Consider the following 22,957-nt stretch of genomic DNA (forward strand, 5'->3'; position numbering starts at 1 on the left):
CTAGCTTCTGAATTAATTTTACTTTTATACTTAACACGAAGAATGATATTTCTCTGCCAATTTAACAATCATCTAAGTCACTTATCTCTGTTGCTGTGTGGTGGATCAGATGCAGGTAACCTTGTGTATGAAGGCCCTGCAGCTCTGCTGCAGCAGCTGTAGACATGGCCTCTGGTGAGGCAACCATCAGATCCATCTCTATGATAGTGTCAGGGCATTATCAAATGTCATCACCAGTTCGCCGCTGACAGTCTTATCGCTGCCTGTGCGTTGGGAGATCACAGACATTTGAATCTGAGCCCTCAACATCGGCTCAATGGCGCAGTCTAACAAACAGGCCTTATCGCAGGCACTACATCTCATCTAAATCATTTCCCCGAGAAATGATCGATGTGCAATTATCTGATACGGAATAATGAGCCCTGCTTTGATAAGTGTTCCTAGACTGTACCATTCGGATAATACGATGTCTCCTAATTACCGAATGCATACTCTCTCAAGAGCTAATAGTGTTTGCTGATTGACTTGATAAGGGGATACAGAGAACTTTGCTTTTTAGAACAGATACAAAACAAACTGTTGGAAAATGCTAAAAACGCATTTCATTGAAAATATTGTCAAGTCTAAGAAAGAGTTGTGTAATTTTTGTGCTTTTACAACCACTTTTCATGGCATTTACAGATTTAATTTTTCAGAAAAATGTCTTTCTGATTTGCATACCTATACATTTAAATGTTTGCACATTTTTCTTTGCAAAATTTGCTCAGTCATATTGCCTATTTTCAGGTCACAGATTCTTTAAGAAAATCAGGCTTTATATTCATATTCATATGTCATTCTAACACATAAATATGCCTTGATTGTTACTCAGGCTGGATGTTAAGAGATGGTGAGACTCCTGCCTAATCTCAAGTCTTTTGCAGCCAGATGTTTCAACTCCATCCTTCAAAACATCAACTCTCACTAGTTTGTTAGTCGTGTAAATCCCACAGGACTATTCTGCTGACACCATGTTTCACAGTGGGGATGAGCATGGAGTCATCTACTGTTCTTTCTGAGATGTTCAAATCTCCCCTAAGGGATGTTGTTTTATAACATTCTCCTTGAGTGTCCCTTAATCTTTATGATACTTTTTGTTTACTAATTTCCTTTTACGAGCCCCAGAATCTAGTAACAGAGCAAAGACTGAATTTGCTCCGTACATTTGAAGACATTATGATTCACTGGATTTTAATTTGACGTATCAGAGTAAGGGTGGATAAGTCAAAATCCATACTGCATTTTAAGATTTTTATTTATAAAAAAAATGGGAAACATTTAATTTTCACTTCATGCTTTATAATTATGCTTTAGTTTGTTTTGGCCTGTCACCTAAAATTCCAAGGTGATACAATGAGTTTTTTTGTTAAAATGTAAAAAAGTTCAAGGGTTATGAGTACTTTTGCACAGCATGAATTTTAGTTGATGGCACAGTGTTTGTAAACTTTAGAGCTGGGACGTTGCTGATGCTGCATTTTGTGTCTCCACAAACACCAAATGCGCTTTGCTGTATCACACAGGTGCGGTTCTGATTGATTCCTGACACATTTCTGAGCTCGGCTGCATTGACCTTTCATATAGAGCAACACCTGCTCTAAAGGTCTGTTTTCCTAATTTGTTAAGGACCATTTCAACTCTGACCCTGTGAACACTGGCTTCAAACATGACACCTTTCAAATTCCAACTCTGGATGACCCCACAGCTCCAAACTAGTGGGGATATTCTGATGAGAATTAAACACAACTGTGTTCCAGTTGAGATGAGATTTACCAGAGGCAGGCTGTGCTTTGAGAGACCTCGTCCTAAAAGGACACAATGCAGTTTGCTGTAATCATTAGGAACACAGATGGACTCTTTCTGTTACATCTTTTGAGATTAGGGTGGGAAATTTTCTTCTTTGTCTCGGCTGCCTCACCTTGTTTATTCCCTTGACCAGAAGAACTGCAGAGATGTGTTTTTTTTCTTGGCCACTCCGATCCAAAGGAATCTGCCACGACTGAGTGTTTTCCGGCATAGAGGATGGGCTTGCACCATTCCCAAGGCCTTCTGGGAGTGCTGTCATTAGCTGGCTCTCAGAGCACAATGGCTGGAAATTAAGTTACTATTTATCCGTGCTGAGCAAAGGAAAAGGCAGCCATGGGGCAGAGAGGCCCAGAAAGACTTTAGTATTGATTTTGCTGAAGGGTGTCGGCCGGCCAAGCCAAATCTTGTTTTCCGAGGACGCTGTGTAAGAACCGAGGGAGTGAGGGAAGAACGGGGGAGGTGGTATCAGTGAACAGGTTCAGCAACAGGAATATCACATACCCTCGCACACTCACTAAACAACATCAGGGGCTTTTATCCAACTATTTCCTCTTGCACAGCATAATGATAGCATAAAGATCCTGTGCTAACAGCCAGTTATAACCACAGAAACACGTATCATCTTTGCTTGGTTGTTAAGTGATTCTTACGTTCTGGAGACAAGACCTTACATCTTATATCCATTGTTTGGGTGGTATTGATTTAATCGCTACAGTCCAGACTTTTATCATGTTAATTTTCAATATAGTTTTTAATGTTATTTTAGGGCCGTGCTGATGCGTGTTCATGGAGTAGTACTGTTTTCCACTGCATCCTTTGAGAAAAAACAGTTGTAGTTCAAAACTAATGCAGACTAAACTTATTATTATTCTTTACAATCACAATAAGATAATGTATTTCATCAGGATTTCAGGTGGTTAACCAGTAAGCCTGTTACAATAAGCAGCTAATTATAATAAAACGAGTTTGATAATTTCCATCTTGATAATTAATATGTTTGGTGTACAGAGTCTTTATAATCAATTTTATTTATGGTTTGAATTGTATGTTTTTTATTTCCGTTTCATGTAATCTTTTTGGTTTGTGTATTTTATATTATATTATAAGATATTTTATATTTAAAATATCTTCCAGTTCTTGTGTTAAGTATTCTTTAGAAAACTAAATTTTATTGGTGTCTGAGGGAGAACATTTGCATTATTATATCGTTATCTATATATTACTTGTAAATGGTAACAAAAACAACATTATCATTGTTGGTTGCATTGATTTCTGGGATAATTATTGTCCAGAAAAAAATGCTACCACAGCAGGCCTATTGACCAGCACAGAGGAGATGTGAAGTAGAAGGTTTCTAATATTTGTTAAAACTAAAACAAATATTAAAAATCCAAAGTGACATTTGTTTTCAGCCACTTTTAGTCTTGAATAAAATCAAGCACACGCCATTGCTTCTAAAAGTTGCCTTGAGTTAAACTCAGTCTGAATAAAACCATGATCAAGCAAGACATCAAGACAAGTCATGGATAAAGTTGTGGAGAAATCTGAAACAGGTTTAGGTAATAAATCTCAAGCCTTGAAAATCTCACAGAATACTGTTTCACCAAAACAATATGACATGACTGAAAACCGACCAATTAATCCAAAATTAAATCTGAATGAGATACAGAGAGTCATAGCTCAGGTGGAAGGATTTGTTGACCCACCAATTATTCATTTGCTCCCTACAAATCCATTCTCAACATAAAAGTGAAAAGAAAAAGGCAGGCCTACGTATTATGGGTATTGGGATTGATTAAGCTAAATACTGTACGGGGCAAAACTTAAAAAGAAAAAGTAAATGCTAGAGACTGTAAAAGACTTGAGACTGGGGGAGTTTACCTTCCAGCAGCATAACGACTGGAACGGCAATAAAATATGGTTCCACAAAGTATTAACCAAGGGACTTTGAATCCATATGGTTGGCACACTTCAGATTTTTATTTGAAAATATTAATTTCCTTCCACTTCACAGTGATGTTCTGCTTTTTGCTGGGCTATCACATAAAATTGCAATAAAACCCATTAAAGTTTGTAGTTGTAGCAGGATCATATGTGCAAAGGTTTCCTTGAGTGAGGCACTGTATTTAAATGCTGCAGTGAAGTGGGATGTGTGTGACCGGCAGGTGAGTGCAGCGAAGGCAGCAGCGTTGAGAAGTCATGTTGGAGGATCGGCCTGAAGGTGGCCTGGGACATCCACACACCTGGCCTGATGCTGCCGCTGGAGTCCGGAGACTGCTACTACATGAGAGGTACCGTGGCTTTTCCCAAAACATGAAAACATGCATGCACATGTTAACATGTATTCAGCACCGTGTCTGAATACGAGAAGAGGAGACTTTCATTACTCTGGGTTTTAGTGTTTTCTTGTACCTTGTCCCAAATGACCCAAAGCAGTGGGATATACTTCACTCGCACTTTTTCTCTGCTGCCCTCATATTTCTAATTCTCTGCAATAGAAATGGAACTGGGGCACTGTGTGTGCGGGTGTGTGTGCTTGTAAAGGAGACAGAGTGAGTAAAAGAGAGGTTTCTTGGCCCTGAACACAGGGCTTTAAGGTTCCATGAAATTGTGTGCATTAGAGAGGTTAGGAAAACCAAATGTTATTTTTTGAAGTTCTGTGACCCATTGCTGACTATGTCTCTATGGGGAGAACAGACAGCAAGCCACAGGGGTGTAAATCATGGCTTAATGCTTTTGGCTGCGGCAGACACCTCCACCCTCCTTTTTTTGGTCCCCTGGGCCCATCCAGGCTCGCTCATATTTTCTGAGTGCAAGGACATTTATCCACATCACAGCAGAGGCCTGTATGTGTTCAGATGTACAAGAAGTGAGGATGGATGACGGAGATTTATTATTTTATAAAAGCACCCTTCTTTTGTAAATATTTTATTTCTCTGCTTGATAATTTCTCATATGTTAGTATAGAATTACTCTTTAATGTTAGTTCTAAGATTGACAAGACATACATTTTATTTGGTGCTGTATCATATCTAAAACCTTACAGGCTGACTTGTAAGGGTCTTACTTAGAAACAAACAGTCCATCACAACAAGCTGGATCATTGTTGCTTGTAAAACAATGAAATTGTATTCTGATTTTTAAAATTTGTGTTATTCAGAAATTTCAGTCATAATGTAACCGTGTATGGCACTGTGGTGACTTTTCTTTTCATCAGAAAAGAAAAGGTTCAATTCACCTTCATATGTGAGAAATAGATTTGACACTTTATTGTAGACTTTGTCGCTTTACCGTAATGCCAAAATTATAGATACAAGCTCAAATATATGCATAGATCCCCAACCAAGTTTGTATTAAATGTTCCTTAGCTAATTTAACAGGAAGCACATGCTTTTTAAATCCACTGGCAAAGTTGTTGCATCATTTTGACTGAATGTTGCAGTGCTCTTCTTACCAAAAAGGTGAAGTCCATTCAAATTTGTTGGTTTCCTGACAATAACTTGGAAAAATGTTTCACTAAGGATTAAAGTATTTGGATTTAAGAACAACATGCATGGTAGAAATAAGATTTCTGTCTCTAAAACTATCTATAGATCTGTGATAGTTGATTGTTTTGGTTCTATTTTTAAACCAAATATCTTTTAAAGAGAAATCTTTAAAATGTATTAGGTAGTATAATAGCCACACCAGCATTTACTTTGGTAATTGAGCTGCTACCACTTTAAGCCAGATTTTTCATTTGTATAATGGACATTTTAATAAGTGTAGAGGGACACGGGTTGTAAATTGCTTCATGCTGGGAGGAATCTGTGTTCCAGAGCCATCTGCATCATCATAAAATATTTAGACAATAGACATATTTATAAAGCATAAAACCAAATTAGGTGGTTAACCTCTTATAAAGTGAACTTTTAAATTCACCACAAACAAATAAGCAGAAATACGATGAATTTGAATATCATTTGATTGTTTTTATTGTGGAGTGCCACTGTCTGCCAATATTTAACTCGACAGGGCTCCAAACCGACCTTCTTCAGCAGGAGATTTTACAATAAAACTGTCAGTTTAACGCCAGCCATGATAATAGAGAGATGGGCTGCTGTGCAGACCATTCTAATGGGAGTTGACTGTCGCGGATCAGTGGGGATTTATGCTCCACTTGGTGAGTACGCCCCTGAGAGGCCAACTGCTCCACAACGATAGCAGCTCGCGTCATTCTCGGCCGTCTGTTGCTTTGTCGGTCTACCTGAATGAAACACTTGGCATGGCGCTCCAACACATGCACTCAGCTATAAATTTTCAGAACTCGCATTGCTCAAAAATGCATCACGCATGCAATTCTTTGGCACAGCACCCCTCCCTCATCTGAAATCCTCACATTCGAGGCAGACACAACTAAAGCAGGTGTTAAAATATATTGTTCTTGTGTTTTTTTGTGACATACACCCCTTGATAAGTAGTTTTGCTGTATTAAAAGGAAGCTACAATGGTGTATAACCACATACGCCATTATATAATTTCACCACCATTTGTCGGCGGCTGGCCCTTTTGAACTGCTAATGTCTAAGCTGCTGGAGGCAAATTGAATCACCATCATTTCCGCCCAAATGGAATTTCAGTGGTTAAAAAAGAACAATGCAAGTCTTGACACCGGGTCTGTTCAATAATCTGATTTCCAGCTCCCAATGCACAGGGGGGAACTGCAGAAAAGAGTTGACCCAATATATTTAAAAGCCTGCTTCCTGGAAAAGGAGGACAAGTGGCAGCAGGCACAGGGGTTGAAAGAAAGATAAATATTTATTACAGTTATCGAGTTTGCCTCGACTCCCTCCTGATCCCACTGGCTGCATTAGAGGCGCCAAGAAAAGAGCAGATTGATGGAGATAATTTGTTATTGGATATAAACAGTTTTAAAGACGCAGAGTAATTCTGCCCAGAGACCTAATCCTTCACAATCTCATCAGGGTGAAGAAAACACCGGCAAGTTGTTTTGTTTGTCACCGTCTTCTTCTTCTTTTTGTTTCCCCCCCCCATCCTTCCACCAAACAATAATATCTTCTTCCTAAAGCATTTGGCTGTTTGACTTTCAAATCATAGGCATTAGCTGGTGTACTCTTGCTCAAGGCGGGTGTAAATATGCACATGTGCTGTGAATGACAGCTCTGTCATGGCTAAATTAATTATTGGTAAGAGGCAAATAATGGCAGAGCTGAGAAACATCTATACACACAAAGAAACACATGGCGGGATACACAGGAAACAGCGCTAAGGCCTCACTGTAAAGCTTGTGTGATATTGGACAAATGTTTGCTGGTATGGCGCTTCCATCTTGACAGATTGAGTGCGATCTGGTTCTGTTTGGTAATTAAAAATTATATTACAGTGCTCTTCCCTCTATCTGAGTCGATGCTGGGCCGATGGGAATCTGTCCGAGTGTACAAGTTGATTTAGTCTAATTCACTGTTCGCTTTTCATCTGTTTTTCTGTTGTAATATCTGCCTTTTATTCCCATTAACAATCAATTCCACATCAATATGCTCCTTTCAGCATTCAGGATTGGCGTCTTGTTTTCTGGTTTGCAGCGATGATGTCGGTTGTTGTGCTGACGGGTTTTTTTCTGCTTGTTGTTTTTGCCAGATGACCTGAACAGCACCCACCAGCACTGTGTCCTTGCTGGAGAAACAGCACGTTTCAGCTCAACTCACAGAGTGGCCGAGGTGATACATTAGATTAAGGAGCTTTTAATTTACTCTGAAAATAGTATTTAACCTGCTGCTAGTTTTACTAAGGAACACAATTATTATCAAATAAAGAGTCATCTATTTTTTCCTGAAGATTTGCAATTTTTTACATTTCTTTATACCTTATTAATGATTTTATAAAATTAATTTTCTCTATTTTTGAATTATTGATTTATTACCCTGTCTGATTTTTTTTTTATAATAATTTGTACACAATTTAATATATTTTATTTCAAATATAATTTTAGATTTTCTTTTTGTTTTCTATGGAAAAAAGGCAAACCTTTGTTAAAATAAAATGTATTAAAAAAAGAAAATATTGATTGTTTTAATTAGTTTTGATATACATTATCAGCTGTTTCTAAGCCACATTTGATTAATAACCTTGTGTAGCTCCTTCGTGTCATGGCGTTGTTTGTGACACTGGTCTCGTTCCTATCAGTGTTCTAAGGGGACCCTGACCTACATCCAGTCACGGTGCCAGGAGGCCCTGTCCAACCTGCACACTGACCCCGAGACGGGCTCCCACAGCCTGGTGACCCTTCAGCCGACAGCATTACAGCACTGCGAGGAGATTCACAATGAGGTGGGGCCACAGTGGTTGTGTGTTAACCTTCAAGTGCACATAAATACATACATTTACCTGTTTTTCATTTCCTGTGTGTACATCTTGGGTGGTTAGTAGCTGTTTCTATATACTTTGAGCTGCATTTAAAATTTTAGAAAGGTATTTGAATTTGTTCAAAATGGAAATACCCAAATTAGCAGAATTTGTGCCAGACAAATGTGCATTATCTTCAAGAGTTCATATATATTAATTTATGATTGTGAACCTCTCTGATTCTGTCTGAGTGGCACCAAAGCTTTAATCCCCTCCCATCTGGTACCGCAAGCAGGTTCAAAACAACGAAGATCCATCTGCAAATAAGATGATGATGATGATTTAATCCTGACAGCAGAAATTGTTGTTGAATGGACTGAGAGCATTCTCTGAAAATTACAGGGATAAGTGTCTAATTAAGGAAGCAAACGTATTAGCGCAAACATATATTTGTGCTTTTTCTGTCGTATGTATATAAACACTGGTGACGTATGTAAATCCAGTGCACTTACATACATTATAATCTTTTTTGTTGACTTAATATTCTGCATGGAAAAGAAGTTTAGACAGAAATCTTACAAATGAGGCAGTTTAGATTACCTATATAAAATGCCATTAGTCTGCGAAACTGATGGCTTTGATTAATTATTTTTTCAGCATTTTTTGGGCCATTCAGTTTCACCTAAAACTCTTAATTCTATTGGACATTTATAGTTTCACATTCTGTTAAATTTCAACAACAAACTTCAATGTATTTTCTGGTGATTTTATGTGATAGACAAACATTTTGAATAAATGTGTGGCATTTGTTTGGGTTCAACCACTTAACTGGTAATTTGTAGACCCACCTTGTGTTGGCAGCTGCAGCGCTGACCGTTCTGACTGTTCTTCCTTGTAAGATAACTCAAACTCAGTCACATGAGATGGAGCGCCTCTGTTAAAATGTACTTCCCGGTTGTTGTTTTTAGGATTGTCCTACATTTAGCTCCTTCCATCTTTGATCACTTTCTTCTTTCGAAGCTGTTCAAGGCTTATATCATTGTTTTCAATCCAACTCTGACATCTATTTCATCAACTCCTGATAAAGCACATTGTTTTAAGGGGCGATGATAGCTTTAATACAGTTTCTCATTAACTGATCTTAGTGTTTTTTTCTGTATCATGAGAGTTTTAACTCATCCAGGGATTTGTTTAATGGCAGGTTAAAGCTCTTTGAATGGCAGAACCAGAGCTTGCCAGCTGCCCACTCTCTGCTTACCGCACTTTATTGTTATACTTAGGGAAATGTCTACAATATGAAATTCAGGTTGCTCTCGTTTGTCTTACCTTGTGATGGATTGCAAGGCAATAGGCTCTCCATATGCTTCCTAAAGATGGAGCCGTGCCCCTGTCCTGCCTCTAACCTCTTTTCATATAAAACAATGAGTGATGCTGGCTTGGGGTTTCGAGGGATAAAGTGAGGTCAACAAAGAGAAGGCCTCAGCACCCTGCCATATCTTGCTGCAGGCCAGCAGTTAATATGCCATCTCACCTCTCACCCTTTTTACACCCCTGCACCCGAATTGCACATCCGAGCAGACGCCAGCATCCGGGACTCTCAGCAGGATGCCATGACAGATGAGTCTGACATAAGGTTATTTAAAGGTTGAAGACAATATTAAGTATTCAGCGCTGCCAAACAACAGGGCTGCCTGTGTCTGGAGAACTGCTGCGTTGGTTCAGCTAGCAACACCTGCTAGTTAGCCACAGAGCGCCACAGGATTACCAGGCGTTGGCTTTCACCAGGAGGGTAAGGCAGGTTTCTTCACGAAAACAAGGAGCTTTTTATACACGCATTGGTGTATGTGCATGTTTGCGTGTGTGGGTGTGTGTGTTTAAATGCTTAAGTAAGAAGGGGGTGTTCTCAGGGGCTCGGGCCTACCCTTCCTGGCTCTCAATGATCGATGTGGCCATTTGTTTGGAGTTGCCCACGAGAGCAGAACACCCAGCTAAATGATGTATTGTTGGTGGAGTTATTTATGATGGCGGCCCTCTTTGGTGCTTGGTGGGTGCACATTGCACAGGTCGTGTTTGACATGGACGACCGAGGAGTGAACAAGCCTGAGACACGCGGGCAACCTGACCTGAGCAGCGCCTTTGTGGGTCTTTGCTCAAAAAGTGCTAAACCACGCACCAGTTGACAGTCTATTGATGCCGTGCAGTTGAAGGAGGGTCAGGGGGGCTGGCGTTTGTCAGAGGTAATAGGTGGGGCCTCATTGTGAGGGAGTAGAGCATCTGCCATCCGTCTGTCTTCGTTTGGAAATGGAGCAAGGTGCCTAATTGAAGCAGATATTGAAGGGAGACAGAAACTGAAGTAAAGAAAAGTTCCCACCTGTTTAGCCCTTTTCTCTCTGTCTCCTTTTAATCTTACCTGCTGTCCTAGTCAGTCAAATAAGTCTAACATAATACCACCACATGGCCCCTGTGTGCATGTTAGGCTTTGAAATGCTAATTCCAGACACAAATGTCTTGTCTCATTTAAAGCCACTATGTCTCTTCCCAGGTGGGCGTGTGACAGAGTGCCCTGAGGGACACCCCCACCCCACATATGAGCTAGACTCCAAATAGTAAATATTGAAAGAAGGGAATAGACTTTTTTCACATCTGACAGAAAGTAAACTGAATAAAGTGTGTTTAGCCTCCCAGTGTTGGTTTTAGGGTCATGATGCCTCCTGAGATTCTCTAGACATTTTCTTGTGTTTTTTTTTTTTTACCGTCATAAAGATTATACAGTCATTGTATTCTCATAAATTGCAGTCTATTTGTACTTTGTATTTATTTTTTAAGATGTCCTTGGGTTTCAGTGGTCTCTATTTCATCTTATTTCTTGCTAAATTCAAGGATTGTGCAGTAGTATTACTGATGTTCTTCATAATAATATTGGGAAATAAAATAAGAACTTTTTATTTCTAAATATATACATTAAAAGTGTTCACTTTTAATGAACACATATACATTAAAAGTGTTCACTTTTAATGTATATATTATATTATTTTGTGCAGTCATACCCTTGCAGAGATACACACTCTCTGGCAAGTGTGTGGTAAGTAATGGGGAGACTTACAGAGAGTTTTGGGAAAGCAGTTATTCTGGCTCTTGTGTGAGGAGGCTGGGATTGGTAAACAGCGAAGGGCAGAAAGGGATCGATCACACTCTCATCAACCCTCACCTCAGGGCCCCGGCCCCGGAAATTGATTGGACCCGCTCTGGGAATACTGTGAAGGTGTGAAGAAAAAAAATAATAATTGTGCCTCATTAAATGGGGGGGAAAAAAACGAGGTTTTCAGAGCTTTACCAGCAGAGATGCCATAGTGGGTGGTCGCTGGACTAATTTGAAGCTAATGTGTAGTTAGTGTGTCCATCACCTAGAGAGATGACAGCGACTGCCGCAGGGGAGTCACTCTCCCTTACCATCTCAGAGGAAAAACTCAGCTTAACAGCCTCTCCTTTTTTTTTCGCACAGACTTTCGATCCGCCTGCACGAAAAGGTGGCATTTAGTCCGAGTTTCCTGCCTGGCAGCTCTCAGCTGGGTGGCCACACTCCAAATACCAAATAGCCAGCGCTCCTCGGTTGCTTTTAGATGGCCTGCTTTGTGGTTGCCTCTGGCCTGCGCTGTGGGGGACAGGCAGCCGTGTCAGCTCAAAGTGGAGACACAGGTTGGTTTCTTCCCACCAAAGGACAGGCAGACAATCAGAGAGATAGAAGGAGGGACAGCCTGGGAGAAAAGGACGTCCGATATTGGCCCTTGCGGCTTTGTTGTGTGTTTGAGCTGTAGTGATCGAAGGGGAGTGGATTTGGAGTGTGTTGAAGGGACCATAAAGGATGACATTTCTTTGAAGGGTGTGTTGTATGGAGCGACTGGGAGGCTGCTGAGCAGTGCCACTGGCTGTGTATTCTCCCTGACATGCACCAGTCCTTGCATGTCATTCCCACTGAGATCAGAGCCTTTTGGGAGTAAATGGCAGGATGACTCTGTGCACAGCTTCTACCTCAGACAGCCCTCACTTGGGTTGTTTGTGTAAATAGTTCTTGTCCTTTGTTGTTTTGGGGGTGATGGAGGGGAAGGTGACACTCATCTGACACAACAATGACCACATAAAAATTTCAACATTTTGAAAGAAGAGTTTTGGAAAAAAAATTTCAAAACTTTTCAATGATATTTCATCTTAGGCCTGAAACAACTACTTGCATTTTCCTTTACAAAATCTGGATCAACAAAATTAGTTGATCCAGATTATTACAAAGATACATTCCTTTCAGATAATTTAGGTTTGCACAATTTACAGCGTACTTATGCGGTCACTACGTTTCTGGAACAGTATGAAATTTGTACATAAAAAATAGAAAATAGAGCCTGTTAAAACTAACTTATGTTATCAATTTTTCCCTTTGATTTACAAAATGTGAATCAAAGCAACAATAAATAAGTCAAGAAGCTGAGTACTTTGTACATTTACTCCATTTAGTATAGTATAGAAAATATGGGGATAATCACAGCTGGGCTTTTTCTTTGTAAATTACATTGCATTTATTATTGGTTCTGTCATTATTGGTTCATAATGACAGATTCACAGCAAATAAATGACAGATTTGTATTAAGGAGTGTGTTTTGGTGATTTATAAAAATGCTAAATTCAAATTTAAACATAATATGTCGTCATTGTTTGTGCAAAGGTGAACAGACGCCAACACAAAGTTGCACATGAATGTAGAATGGAAAGAACTAATTTTGACAAATACAAATCTGAAAGGAGTAGTGTTTGTTTGTATGGAGCCCCAACTGAGTCAAGAAAACATAGAACCACCTTTGGTCGCTGTGTCTTAAATGTTTTTCACACCTAGAGGCTAAAAGTTTTGCATACTTTTCTTTGCAACATAGTTCCAGGTCAGTCAAATTACACATGGAGCATCTGTAAACAGCAAATTTCCAGTTTGCCACAATTTCTTGGTTTGATCAAGATTTGGACTTTGACTGGACAATTCCAGCACATGAATACAGTTTAATTCAGTGTCCCCTTGCATGGCTGACTGAGTGTTTATAGTGTCCTGCTTGAAGATGGACTTCCTCTATATGATTCTGACACGCTCATGTTTCTTTGTTGTGATGTGCAGTGTTAGTTTTCCTCCATTCATATCATGTAGAACAAAAAATTTAATTTGATATCATGCATCAGTAACTCCTCCAGAATGAGTTGGTTGTTTCTCTGATTAATGGTCTTCTTGCCCAACCTGTATTTTTATGATGACTGCCATATTTCTCTCTTGGTTTGCAGTTTTGTTATACTCCTTATATTTTCAGATGATGGATTCATTCATTCATTCATCTCTCGAAAATATTGGGGCATTGTTTATTTTTAACCTAACACTGCTTTAAACTTCTCTACAACTTTTCCCCTGAGCTGTTGCTGTTTTCCTTGGTCTCCATGATGTTTTTTCACCAATGTTCACTATCAAGCCTCTGAGGCCTTCACGGAGCAGCTGGAATTATACTAAGATTACATCACACACTGGTGGCTTCTGTTTTCTAAATAGAAAACTTTTAAAGTTGCACTAGATTTTATTTGCAGCTGTAATAGTAAAGGTTTTAGAAAACCCTGTTTCCCTCCACTTCGCCAGCGTGTTACTTTGCGTGGGTCTCACATAAAATCTCTAGTGAAGTACATTAAAACTTACATTTGTAACATGACGGCATATAAAAAAGTTCAAGAGGTATAAAAACTTTTGCAAGGCACTGTACTTTCAGACTTGAAAAGTTGTGTTAAACACAAAATACTTTGTATGAGACATCAGATAAAATGACCAAAAGAATCCTTACGGAGGATGTAAATTAATTTTTTAATTCCATTGGACATTTTCAGCTGCATTATTCCCCTTAAACTTGTTGAGATTATTTGGACGTTTACAGCTGAAAAGGCTCATCTTCACCCATTTGCTAATGCTCTGTTAGAAGAACAATAAACAAAAATAGTTGTCAGAGGGGAAACAATAGTGCTTTGAGTTCCATGTGATATACGGCCCTATTGTATGCCAGTAGACTTTGTGCTGTGCAGTTGTCTACAACAGACTTTAATGGGGTTTGCATTGTTTCGGGTGAATGCCGCTTCGTGGAACGTTTTAGGGGAGGAGGGCAACTCAGCACCTTCAGTTGATGCTGGCAACATTTGGAGCAATCTCTGACACACACACTCACATGGCCATGTTCCGCAGAAACATTACCAAAGTCACTCATACACTTAAGCAGACAGGTACAAGCAGAGGCACAAACACTCCGAAGCTCGCTCAGCACAGGCCCAAACTGACACACATGCAAGCTGAACAATATACGCAGAAGTAGCAGGGCTACACCTGGCTACGCGTAGCATCCTTTCCGAGGATTAATTCAGCACTTCAAAAGAGCAGGAAACAAAAACACTCCAAGCAGAGGAGAGAGGAAGGGGGGTGGCTCAGCAGCAGACACTGTCAGCTCCAGATGGTGCAGCCGAGGAGGGGAAGATGGGTGGGGTTTTCAGGTGTACTCACTCCAAGGTGCACAGATCCATTCATATACATTAACTATGTTTTTTTTTTCAACTTTGTGTCTTTAAAAGAAATGGATGTTTGTTATCTATGGCTGGAGCATTTATAATGATTAATTATTGTCTATGCCATCAGTGCTTTACTGCAACATGGAGGTTTTTATTTTTTAGCGATTTGAGTGCAGATTTGTTGTTGTGCTTAATGTCATCGTCTTTTTTTTCTAGCCTTCAGCTGTTGGGCTGATGTTCACATGTTTTTCTCTAGAATACTTTGGTAAATAGACTCATAATAATAATAATAATAATAATAATATTTTTTTTCCATTGTCAACCTTGCTGTGACTGATGGGCCTTTCACCTCACGGATCATTGCTATCCATCTTAATCTGATTGTCTAGCGTGTCTTTTAAAAAAATATTTTCTATGTTGGAGGACAGTCTCTAAATGGTTTGGAAATGTCTTTAGAAACATTCCCAAATCAATATTCAGCAACAATGCTTTCTCTGATGTCAGTGAAGATGTCTTTCAATGCTCTTGTGTAAACATACATCTTATCGCTCCTGATTAGGAAACTACTAAAACCACTTTTCTAGAGATATTCAAACCGATGTTAAGTTTTTGCCTCTTTCAATAAACAACATAACCTGGTGGCTATCAATTAGAAGCTCTTAACAACTGGATTCTGCAATGTGGAATACAAATAAACACACAGGTGCTGCTGTTGTCTCCCATAGATCCTGTATGACACTATAGAGTCCAAACAATTCATACTTTTTTCCACATTTTTTCACATTCCAACCATAATCAATGTACTTAATTCTAATTTTATATAATGGATGCGTAAACAGGTTCAAATATTGTACAATATATGGCTTTCAAAACATTCTTCAAAAAATCTGAAAAGTGCTGGCTGTATTTAAATCTAAATTTATCCTCACTTGTAGAATCACTTTTGGCTTCAATTTCAACTACAAGTCTTCTAAGATCTGTAGCTACCAGTTTTGCACATCTAGAGACCGCAATCTACTTGTTTTGTGCTGTAAGGTCTAACCCAGCTTTAACTCTTTTTCATATTCTAACATGCTTTTTCTTGCAGGGCTGCAAGGGAGTCTCAGCAGCCAACATTTTTTGTGCATTATAACCATTCTCCATTCCTTTAATTCTGACAACTTCCCCAGCATGATACAACCATGATTATATGTCTTAGTAAAGACGGTGTCTTCAGAGTGACCTAAAAGTTGCATTGCAGTTTCATCTGACCAAAGGATTTTCTGTGTTGCCTACATGATTTGTGCCAAACAACTAATGGGGATTCTAACAGAGCTACAATGGGTCTCAGGACTTCTTTGGATTTATTGTCTAATTTCTTGTTGATGGTCATCTCTTGGTAGAATTACACTTTTGGTATATTCCTTCCATCTTCTGGTGATATTGAACAATGTTCCATGAAACCTTTTAAGATTTGGAAAAATGTTTTATGAGCAAATTCAACTTTAAATGTCTCCACAGCTTTACCCCTAACCTTACACAAATGTTTTCTAACACAAATCTGAGACCGTCACAGAACTGCTTAATTTGTACTGGTGGACCAGTCACCATTAAGGTTACTTCATTTGAAGGTATCAAACTACTGGGGACTGAACAGCAGCGTTTATTTACTGAGTAAAACCTGTTGGCAGGGACTTTAGCTTTAGCTTGCCAAGCTAAGGACCACCTGTTGGAGCCTTCGTCAGTTTTTCTTGCTTGTTGAGGACACAAATAGGTCTTTCGGAAGTTGTATTCAGCCACTTTCCATTGTTTCATTTTATTAAATATAAGCTGACAGTGACGCAGTATGATTTTGTCTAAATGTGCACCAGTCAAACACAATATATAACAGGCCTCAACCCAGCATGCAATGCGCAGGAAAAAATTATACCAAAAGATATATATTTTTTGAAATAATTATGAGATTTGACATATCAAAAACAATACTTTTAACTTAATGTTAAAATGACAACATATTTATTTATTCAAACCATAGATTCGTTTAACATCCTACAATTAAATGCTTTTGTCCTGACATTCAACACCAAAAGAAGATAATCATTCCTTATATTTTTTTCAGCCCATGAGTTTATTTAAAATCTTAGCAAATTTTAGCCTGTCTAAATCTACATGTGTTTAAGGTAGTAAAAATTTTAGTGTTTCCATGCCGTTGGTATTTCTCATTGCTTGTTTGTGTTTCCGTAGGTGGAGTTTGAATGGCTGCGGCAGTATTGGTTTCAGGGCCAGCGTTACGCCCGCTTCTGCAGCTGGTGGACCCGACCGATGGAGCAGCTGGAGAAGGACTGGAAGCTCATGGAGACCATGGTAAATTGGTTTCTAGACACACTGCCTGTCATGTCACTGCTTAGGAAAAAATAGAACAGAAACACTGTGTACACCAAACTACAACTCCTTCCAATTCAGTAAATTTTAAACGAGTATCACCGAAACTATTAAACACACTATGTTTACATGTGTTTAAGAAGTCCATTAATTAAGATTTGTGAATTTATAAGAAGTACTGTACTTATTAATGGTAGTCCAAATTATGAGGATCCATTTATAAAAGGTAATTTAAAAATGGTAACATATGGTATACTTTGAATAAAAAAACTTCTATTCACCAGTAATAATCAGGTTAATATTTTTTTTATTAGACTTCATAAAGTTTAGCTCAAAATTATTCATATCCCTGGCAATTTTTAATGTAAAACTCTACTCATTAAACCAAGAAATGTATTTTAGATAAGAAATGAGGCACTTCCAAAATATAATATAATATAAGTATATTTTAAAATTTTTTTTTTACTTAATTTTTTTTTAATGGCATGTGAAGCCATTTTAAACTACTGTCAATATTTATTGGGCAAATCTTTATAGGCTCTTCTTGTATTTACTGACCAGCGTTTTGCAGGTTTAAATGATTTAAATGATTTAGTTTTTTGGTGATGAGCTTCAACGGTAAGCGATCTGCTGCCCAGTGACGCTCCTTGGGAGGGAATAAATGGTTTTTAACTGCTCACCGTGCAAGCTCACGTTGGTGGCATTGAGCTTAAGATGACTTTTAAATAAAAAAATATGCTCACAGCTATTAAGACAAAAAAAAATAAATAAAACCAGTAGGATTGGAACATCACATTTACAGTTATAGTACATAGTAATTATGCTGTTGGTTTATGCCTCCATTACTTATTGATTCGAGAAGTTTATCTACTGTCTCATATACTCTTTTATAATCATATATATATATATATATATATATATATATATATATATATATATATATATATATATATATATATATATGTGATTATGTTTTCCATACCCAGACATGAGAAGCAGCAGGGGGCACTCTTGCATCACTGTAGCAGCTGCTTGTTCCGGGGAGAGTGGAGCTCCTCTTTTCCTCCCTGCAGTCAGTCTCTTTCCCGCTCCTGCTGTCTCTGGGAGCTCTCGGTCTCTGTCAGTGTCGAGCGCTGAGCAGTAATCACATCTAATGCTCAGGCGGGGATAAAGACGGGCTGGAGGGGAGAGCGGTGCCTGTGCCGCTGCTGCTGCTTGGCTCTAGCGGCAGGCCCGCTCTGTCTCGGCCAGCCGGAGAGCCTGACAGAGAGTGGGTGAGGGGGCTTTAGAGTTCCACCTCTGGGTCCAGAAGAAGTGTGTGATTCGGACCGGAGTTCAGGATCGGGCATTGCTAAAGTGGAAAGTTTCTTGTTCTTTAGTAATTTTGTGCTTTTCATTGAAAACTTTATATGATACTGTAAATAAAGTTGAAATTTTTTAAAGTAGAAACATAACACATTGGCACTATAATTTCTCCGGTATTTTCCTTTTTTTTAAATTTGAAATTACACCGTCACGTGTTTATTAGATTAAATTAACGTTATTTATGTTTTTACCTAAATAATAAATTTTTTTACAATGTCTAAAAACAAAGGCAGCATCTCCTCTGGAGAAAGAAATAGATGTAAAACAAACACCAAAAAAAAGAGAAAAACACTGGCACAGCACACAAAGGTAACGATTCTCTATTGTGATGAAAGACAACATTATTGCTTTTGCTAGCAGTATTTACATACATGCATCGACCTCAGATACGCTGATGAAACAGCACTTCATAAATATGGCTTATAGATTTCTCTTTTGGAGCTTTTGATAGCTGAGGCTTTTCTGCCGTTGGATTAAAACACATTTCCCTAAATTACTTTGAGTTATTTAAATAATGGCGGTCTCTCCTGCAGTCCCCTATATTGGAATATATTTTACATTTTGAAGCTGGCAATTGACAGCGCCGTCTAATTTGGTGAAATACGAGTGACCTAGTGTGAGCAGATGCTGTTTACCATTTATTTATTTACATATTTTGGTTGCCTGTGGAGTAGATTTTAATGCAATGCTATTTTTTATTTTTTTAGTCAAATCTGATATCGGCGTGGGTATTTTAAAAAACCAAATACGTGTCTATTTAAGTAGGCTTTATAAAATGACACCGTATTGTTTTATACACTGCGCTGTAGCAATAAAAGGGCCTATTGTTTCATCCTGCTAAAATAGTAATACAAACCGCCAGGCTTCCTTGCTTTATTGTCATATTTAGCAGCAGCGTAGTGGGATGCGCTGGGCTCCGTATACGTTTGTTAGTCTGTATGAAGAATATTGCAATATGGAGAGACTGGCTCCTGTATGTGGATACTGTCTCTCCCTGGGGCTCCCTCTCTGCTCCTCAGCCTGTTGTCATGCAAATGCTCATCCTTCTATTTGAATGACATTCTGATAAAATACATAAATAAATGTATAAAGAAGCAAAACAAAACGAATCTACCGGCTTGCTGGGCACCTCTGTTTTTTTTTTCTTTTCTTTTTAAGACTCCCGAATAATCTTCAAGTGTTCTTCACGTGAGAGCGCAGCACAGTGACAATGTGTGTAAAGGTAAAGGTAGGTAAAGGTTGTTTTGGGCAGATGAAAGAAGGGCAGGAACTGAAAGGTTTCTATGTTCCCCTGTGATCTGGGGTGCTGGATTCCGTTTAGTCCCGCCTGGCTCCGAGCCTCGCGTTCCCCCAGGACTCTGCTATCATTGGAGTCGTACAATAGTGACATTTCCTTAAACTAGCAACAATGAATGGCTTCTTTGTGAGTCACAATAGGCAGAAGATCTTGGCTCTATGCAGAATATTTTAAATACCGGCGTGGTATTTTTTTATCTTTCTTCTTTTCACTGTTGGGGGAGAAACGATGGCGAGCTTATGAGCACATTTCTCTCTCTCTTTCTGTTGTCCTTTTTGCTTGCGTGAGTGCGTGTGGTCGTGTGTGTTTGCGCAAGCCATTGATGTTAATGTATGCACTCGGCATGACTTTAATTGATTTAGCAGCTCTGCTTGCACAGTACAGCTTTTTCCCTAATTTGTCACTTTTCTGACTTCTGTGGCTGCTCATCTCCCAACTTCAAAAGCCAGAACTTGCAAAGAGATTTCAATGCACTCCGTCTCTTTCTTCTTCTCCTTCTTACTCTCTCTCTTTATTTTTCTAGTTCTCCCTCTTTCTTTTCCTCCATCTCACCATATCTTTGCCCACCCCCAGCCCCTTTTCATTTGACAGGAGAGCGAGTCTTGTAGATGGAAATCTTTTCAACACATATCAAGAAAATTAATCCACTTTCATTATAAACGGGATCCACACTGTTGAATACATTTGTATACTTCAAGACGTACAAAACAGGAAGTGGTGTCGGGGACGCGTCTCCCTCCGCTCCGTTCACCCAACCTGTCAGTCACTGTTTTCTGACGGTTTGGTCACAAACAAACATACTCATGAACTATATTATTACGAAGCTCTCTCTGATTTATAATGGAGGCAAGTTTTTGTACGTTTGTGTGTTTGTGCAGGGATAATGTTTGTGACCATTTCAACCCCCCCCTCTGCCCCACCAAACTCCTCACTGTAATAACAGTCCTCGGAAACAATTCGGGCTGCTGAGGTGGGTAGCGCTTGCAATCATACGCGGCCTGGCCCGGCCCCCATCAAGAGCTGATTAGGTTATTGAGCAAACGTGCAGATGAGGGGGTGGGTGGAAAGGGTGTAGAAAGAGAGATGGAGAGTCTGTAGAATCAGAGGAGGGAGGAGGTAGAGAGAAGTGAGAGAACGTGTGTGTGTGTGTGTGTGTGTTGGGGAGGTTTTGGAAGGGATGGGGGGTGGAGGGGGGTCAATGTAAATGTTATTGCTGTGTGAGCTCATTTGATCAAAGTCCTGGAAAGGTTAAGCGAATCCAATCTGGTTTTGTATGGCAGAGTGGAGACACAGGCGCTGGGGAAGAAACCCCCAGGACGGAGAATGGATTATCATATTGGCGCTGGAGTAGCAGGGGCCTCCGACGGACAGTTTACTCTGCCCGTAATGCGTTTAGACAGCAATTGGCCTTAATAACCTTTATTGACTTCAGCGGGTCAGTGCCAAGAATCTAATTATCAAAGTGTATCAATTTCGTTGGAGTTTAGAGTTGCACCGCTCAAAATAATTATTTTAAGGTCGGACCAGGGCAATTAATCCCCTCTCTCTTTATTTGATGGCTTTGTAAAACATTATAAATATTATGGTTTTTGTTGTGCTAAATAATTTTACAAACAATTTTTTTGTGTGCACGTGTGTGTGTAAAAAAATTTCTAGAGAGCTTCCTGGTCCAGGTGAGGGGGGAAAAAGGCAGTTATCTTTGTTTTTCTCTCTTTTTTTTTTCTTTTACAGCTGTGTGACGCAGCAGATGTTTCCCAGCACTCATTTTTCTCTTTTACTTGCACAGAGTTTTATACCCACTTTAAATGCACACATGCAACCCAGATTAATTATAAGTGTGAACTAAGCAGTAAACTGTTTAAGGACCGTTTTTATTGCTCATTATGAAGCCATTTATTATCTCTAACATTAAATCACACTGTGTGTATGCACCGTATTGTTTTGCGTTTAGAGCTCTGTCCTCAGTAAATAGGCTTATACGTTTATTTTATTCCGATTCTTTGTGGTTCTTATGCGCTGACGGTGTGTGTGAATGAGCGTGCGGGTGTTGATTTATTTGTAACCATCAGTGTTTCTGTTTGTGTGTCCACAATGTGAGTGTAGAAAGTAAATAGTGTAGCTGCAGAGTAGTTTATCCTTCCCTGACAGCCAGTAAGTGCTCTTACCTGGATAGTAGTCGCTGTTTTTCCCCTTATCGCCAAACATAGACTGGAGGCCCTAATCCACACGTTCATTACTGCGCGGCCTTGTTTATCTACAGCTCTTTATTAGCTTGCTTGCTTTGCCCTATTTAGACAGAGCTGTGTAAGAAAGAAATTACTCCGAGATTATTGTTATTATTCATTTAAAGAGGAAATATATGGCTGATAATACATTTTACATCACACAGCAGCTCATGTTTGGAAGCATGAAAAAAGAAAATGAAAAGAACAAGGAAGAGATGTGGAAAGGCAGAGCAAGAAAAAGGGGAGAGAAGAGGGGAGAAAATGTATCCGTGCGAAGGTATTTGCAATTCTCTTTGAAGTCCCTATTCAACAGGGTAAGCTGAATTTTTCGGCAGTGCCTGATAGTATTTCTTCGTAAACGCTTAAACCCCTTTAGAGAATTTCCATGGGCAGATATACGCGGTGGCTTGAAGGGAGCGTTTATGTTACCTGGAGCCAGTGCAGCCCGCAGCTTTGTACCTAAAGATGTACACTAGTGTTGAATGGAATCCCGCAGAGGTTTGTCTACGACAGAATCTCACTGCAACATCGCTGTAAGCTGGAGTGGGGAGGGAAAGAAAGGGAAAATGAAAGCCCTGAACAGCTTTAACCCTGTCAAGTATTATGGCTGTGCTCGCATAATAGAACAAAAACACTAGTGTCCATTTTGAGAAGTTTGAAACAGGCATGAGGCGGTATCAGAGTCTCATGGTGTGATGGCTTTTTGTGAAAGATGAACAAAGACATTTTTTCATAGTGTCTTTGATATTTATACAGTTTTAACAAAAATGATCATCATGGTATATGTATATTTAAGGCACAAATGCAGCTAATATTAGTACTGCTGCTAAAATAACACAACTTATTTATAAGTTGTATTCAGCAGCTATAAATAAAAAAAAAAACACAATTGTTAGTTTAGTTTTTTTTAACGTTTATTTTATAAAAATTTTTCAGACACCGATTTTCCACCAGAATAAAT

General features: G+C 39.1%; 1 protein-coding gene across 1 annotated transcript in view; it reads left to right on the forward strand.

The window, feature by feature from the left end:
- The window catches only part of fto (FTO alpha-ketoglutarate dependent dioxygenase), a 141,857-nt gene that overhangs the window by 25,782 nt on the left and 93,118 nt on the right, over positions 1 to 22,957 (forward strand). Inside the window, exons 4-7 of the mRNA XM_055036478.1 lie at positions 4,008 to 4,133; positions 7,480 to 7,559; positions 8,026 to 8,169; positions 16,972 to 17,091. Of these exons, the coding sequence (XP_054892453.1) occupies positions 4,008 to 4,133; positions 7,480 to 7,559; positions 8,026 to 8,169; positions 16,972 to 17,091 (470 nt within the window). The remainder of the gene's footprint in view (positions 1 to 4,007; positions 4,134 to 7,479; positions 7,560 to 8,025; positions 8,170 to 16,971; positions 17,092 to 22,957) is intronic.

Source organism: Poeciliopsis prolifica, unplaced genomic scaffold, assembly GCF_027474105.1.
Source record: "Poeciliopsis prolifica strain line A6 unplaced genomic scaffold, Auburn_PproV2 SCAFFOLD011, whole genome shotgun sequence".
NCBI lineage: Eukaryota > Metazoa > Chordata > Actinopteri > Cyprinodontiformes > Poeciliidae > Poeciliopsis > Poeciliopsis prolifica.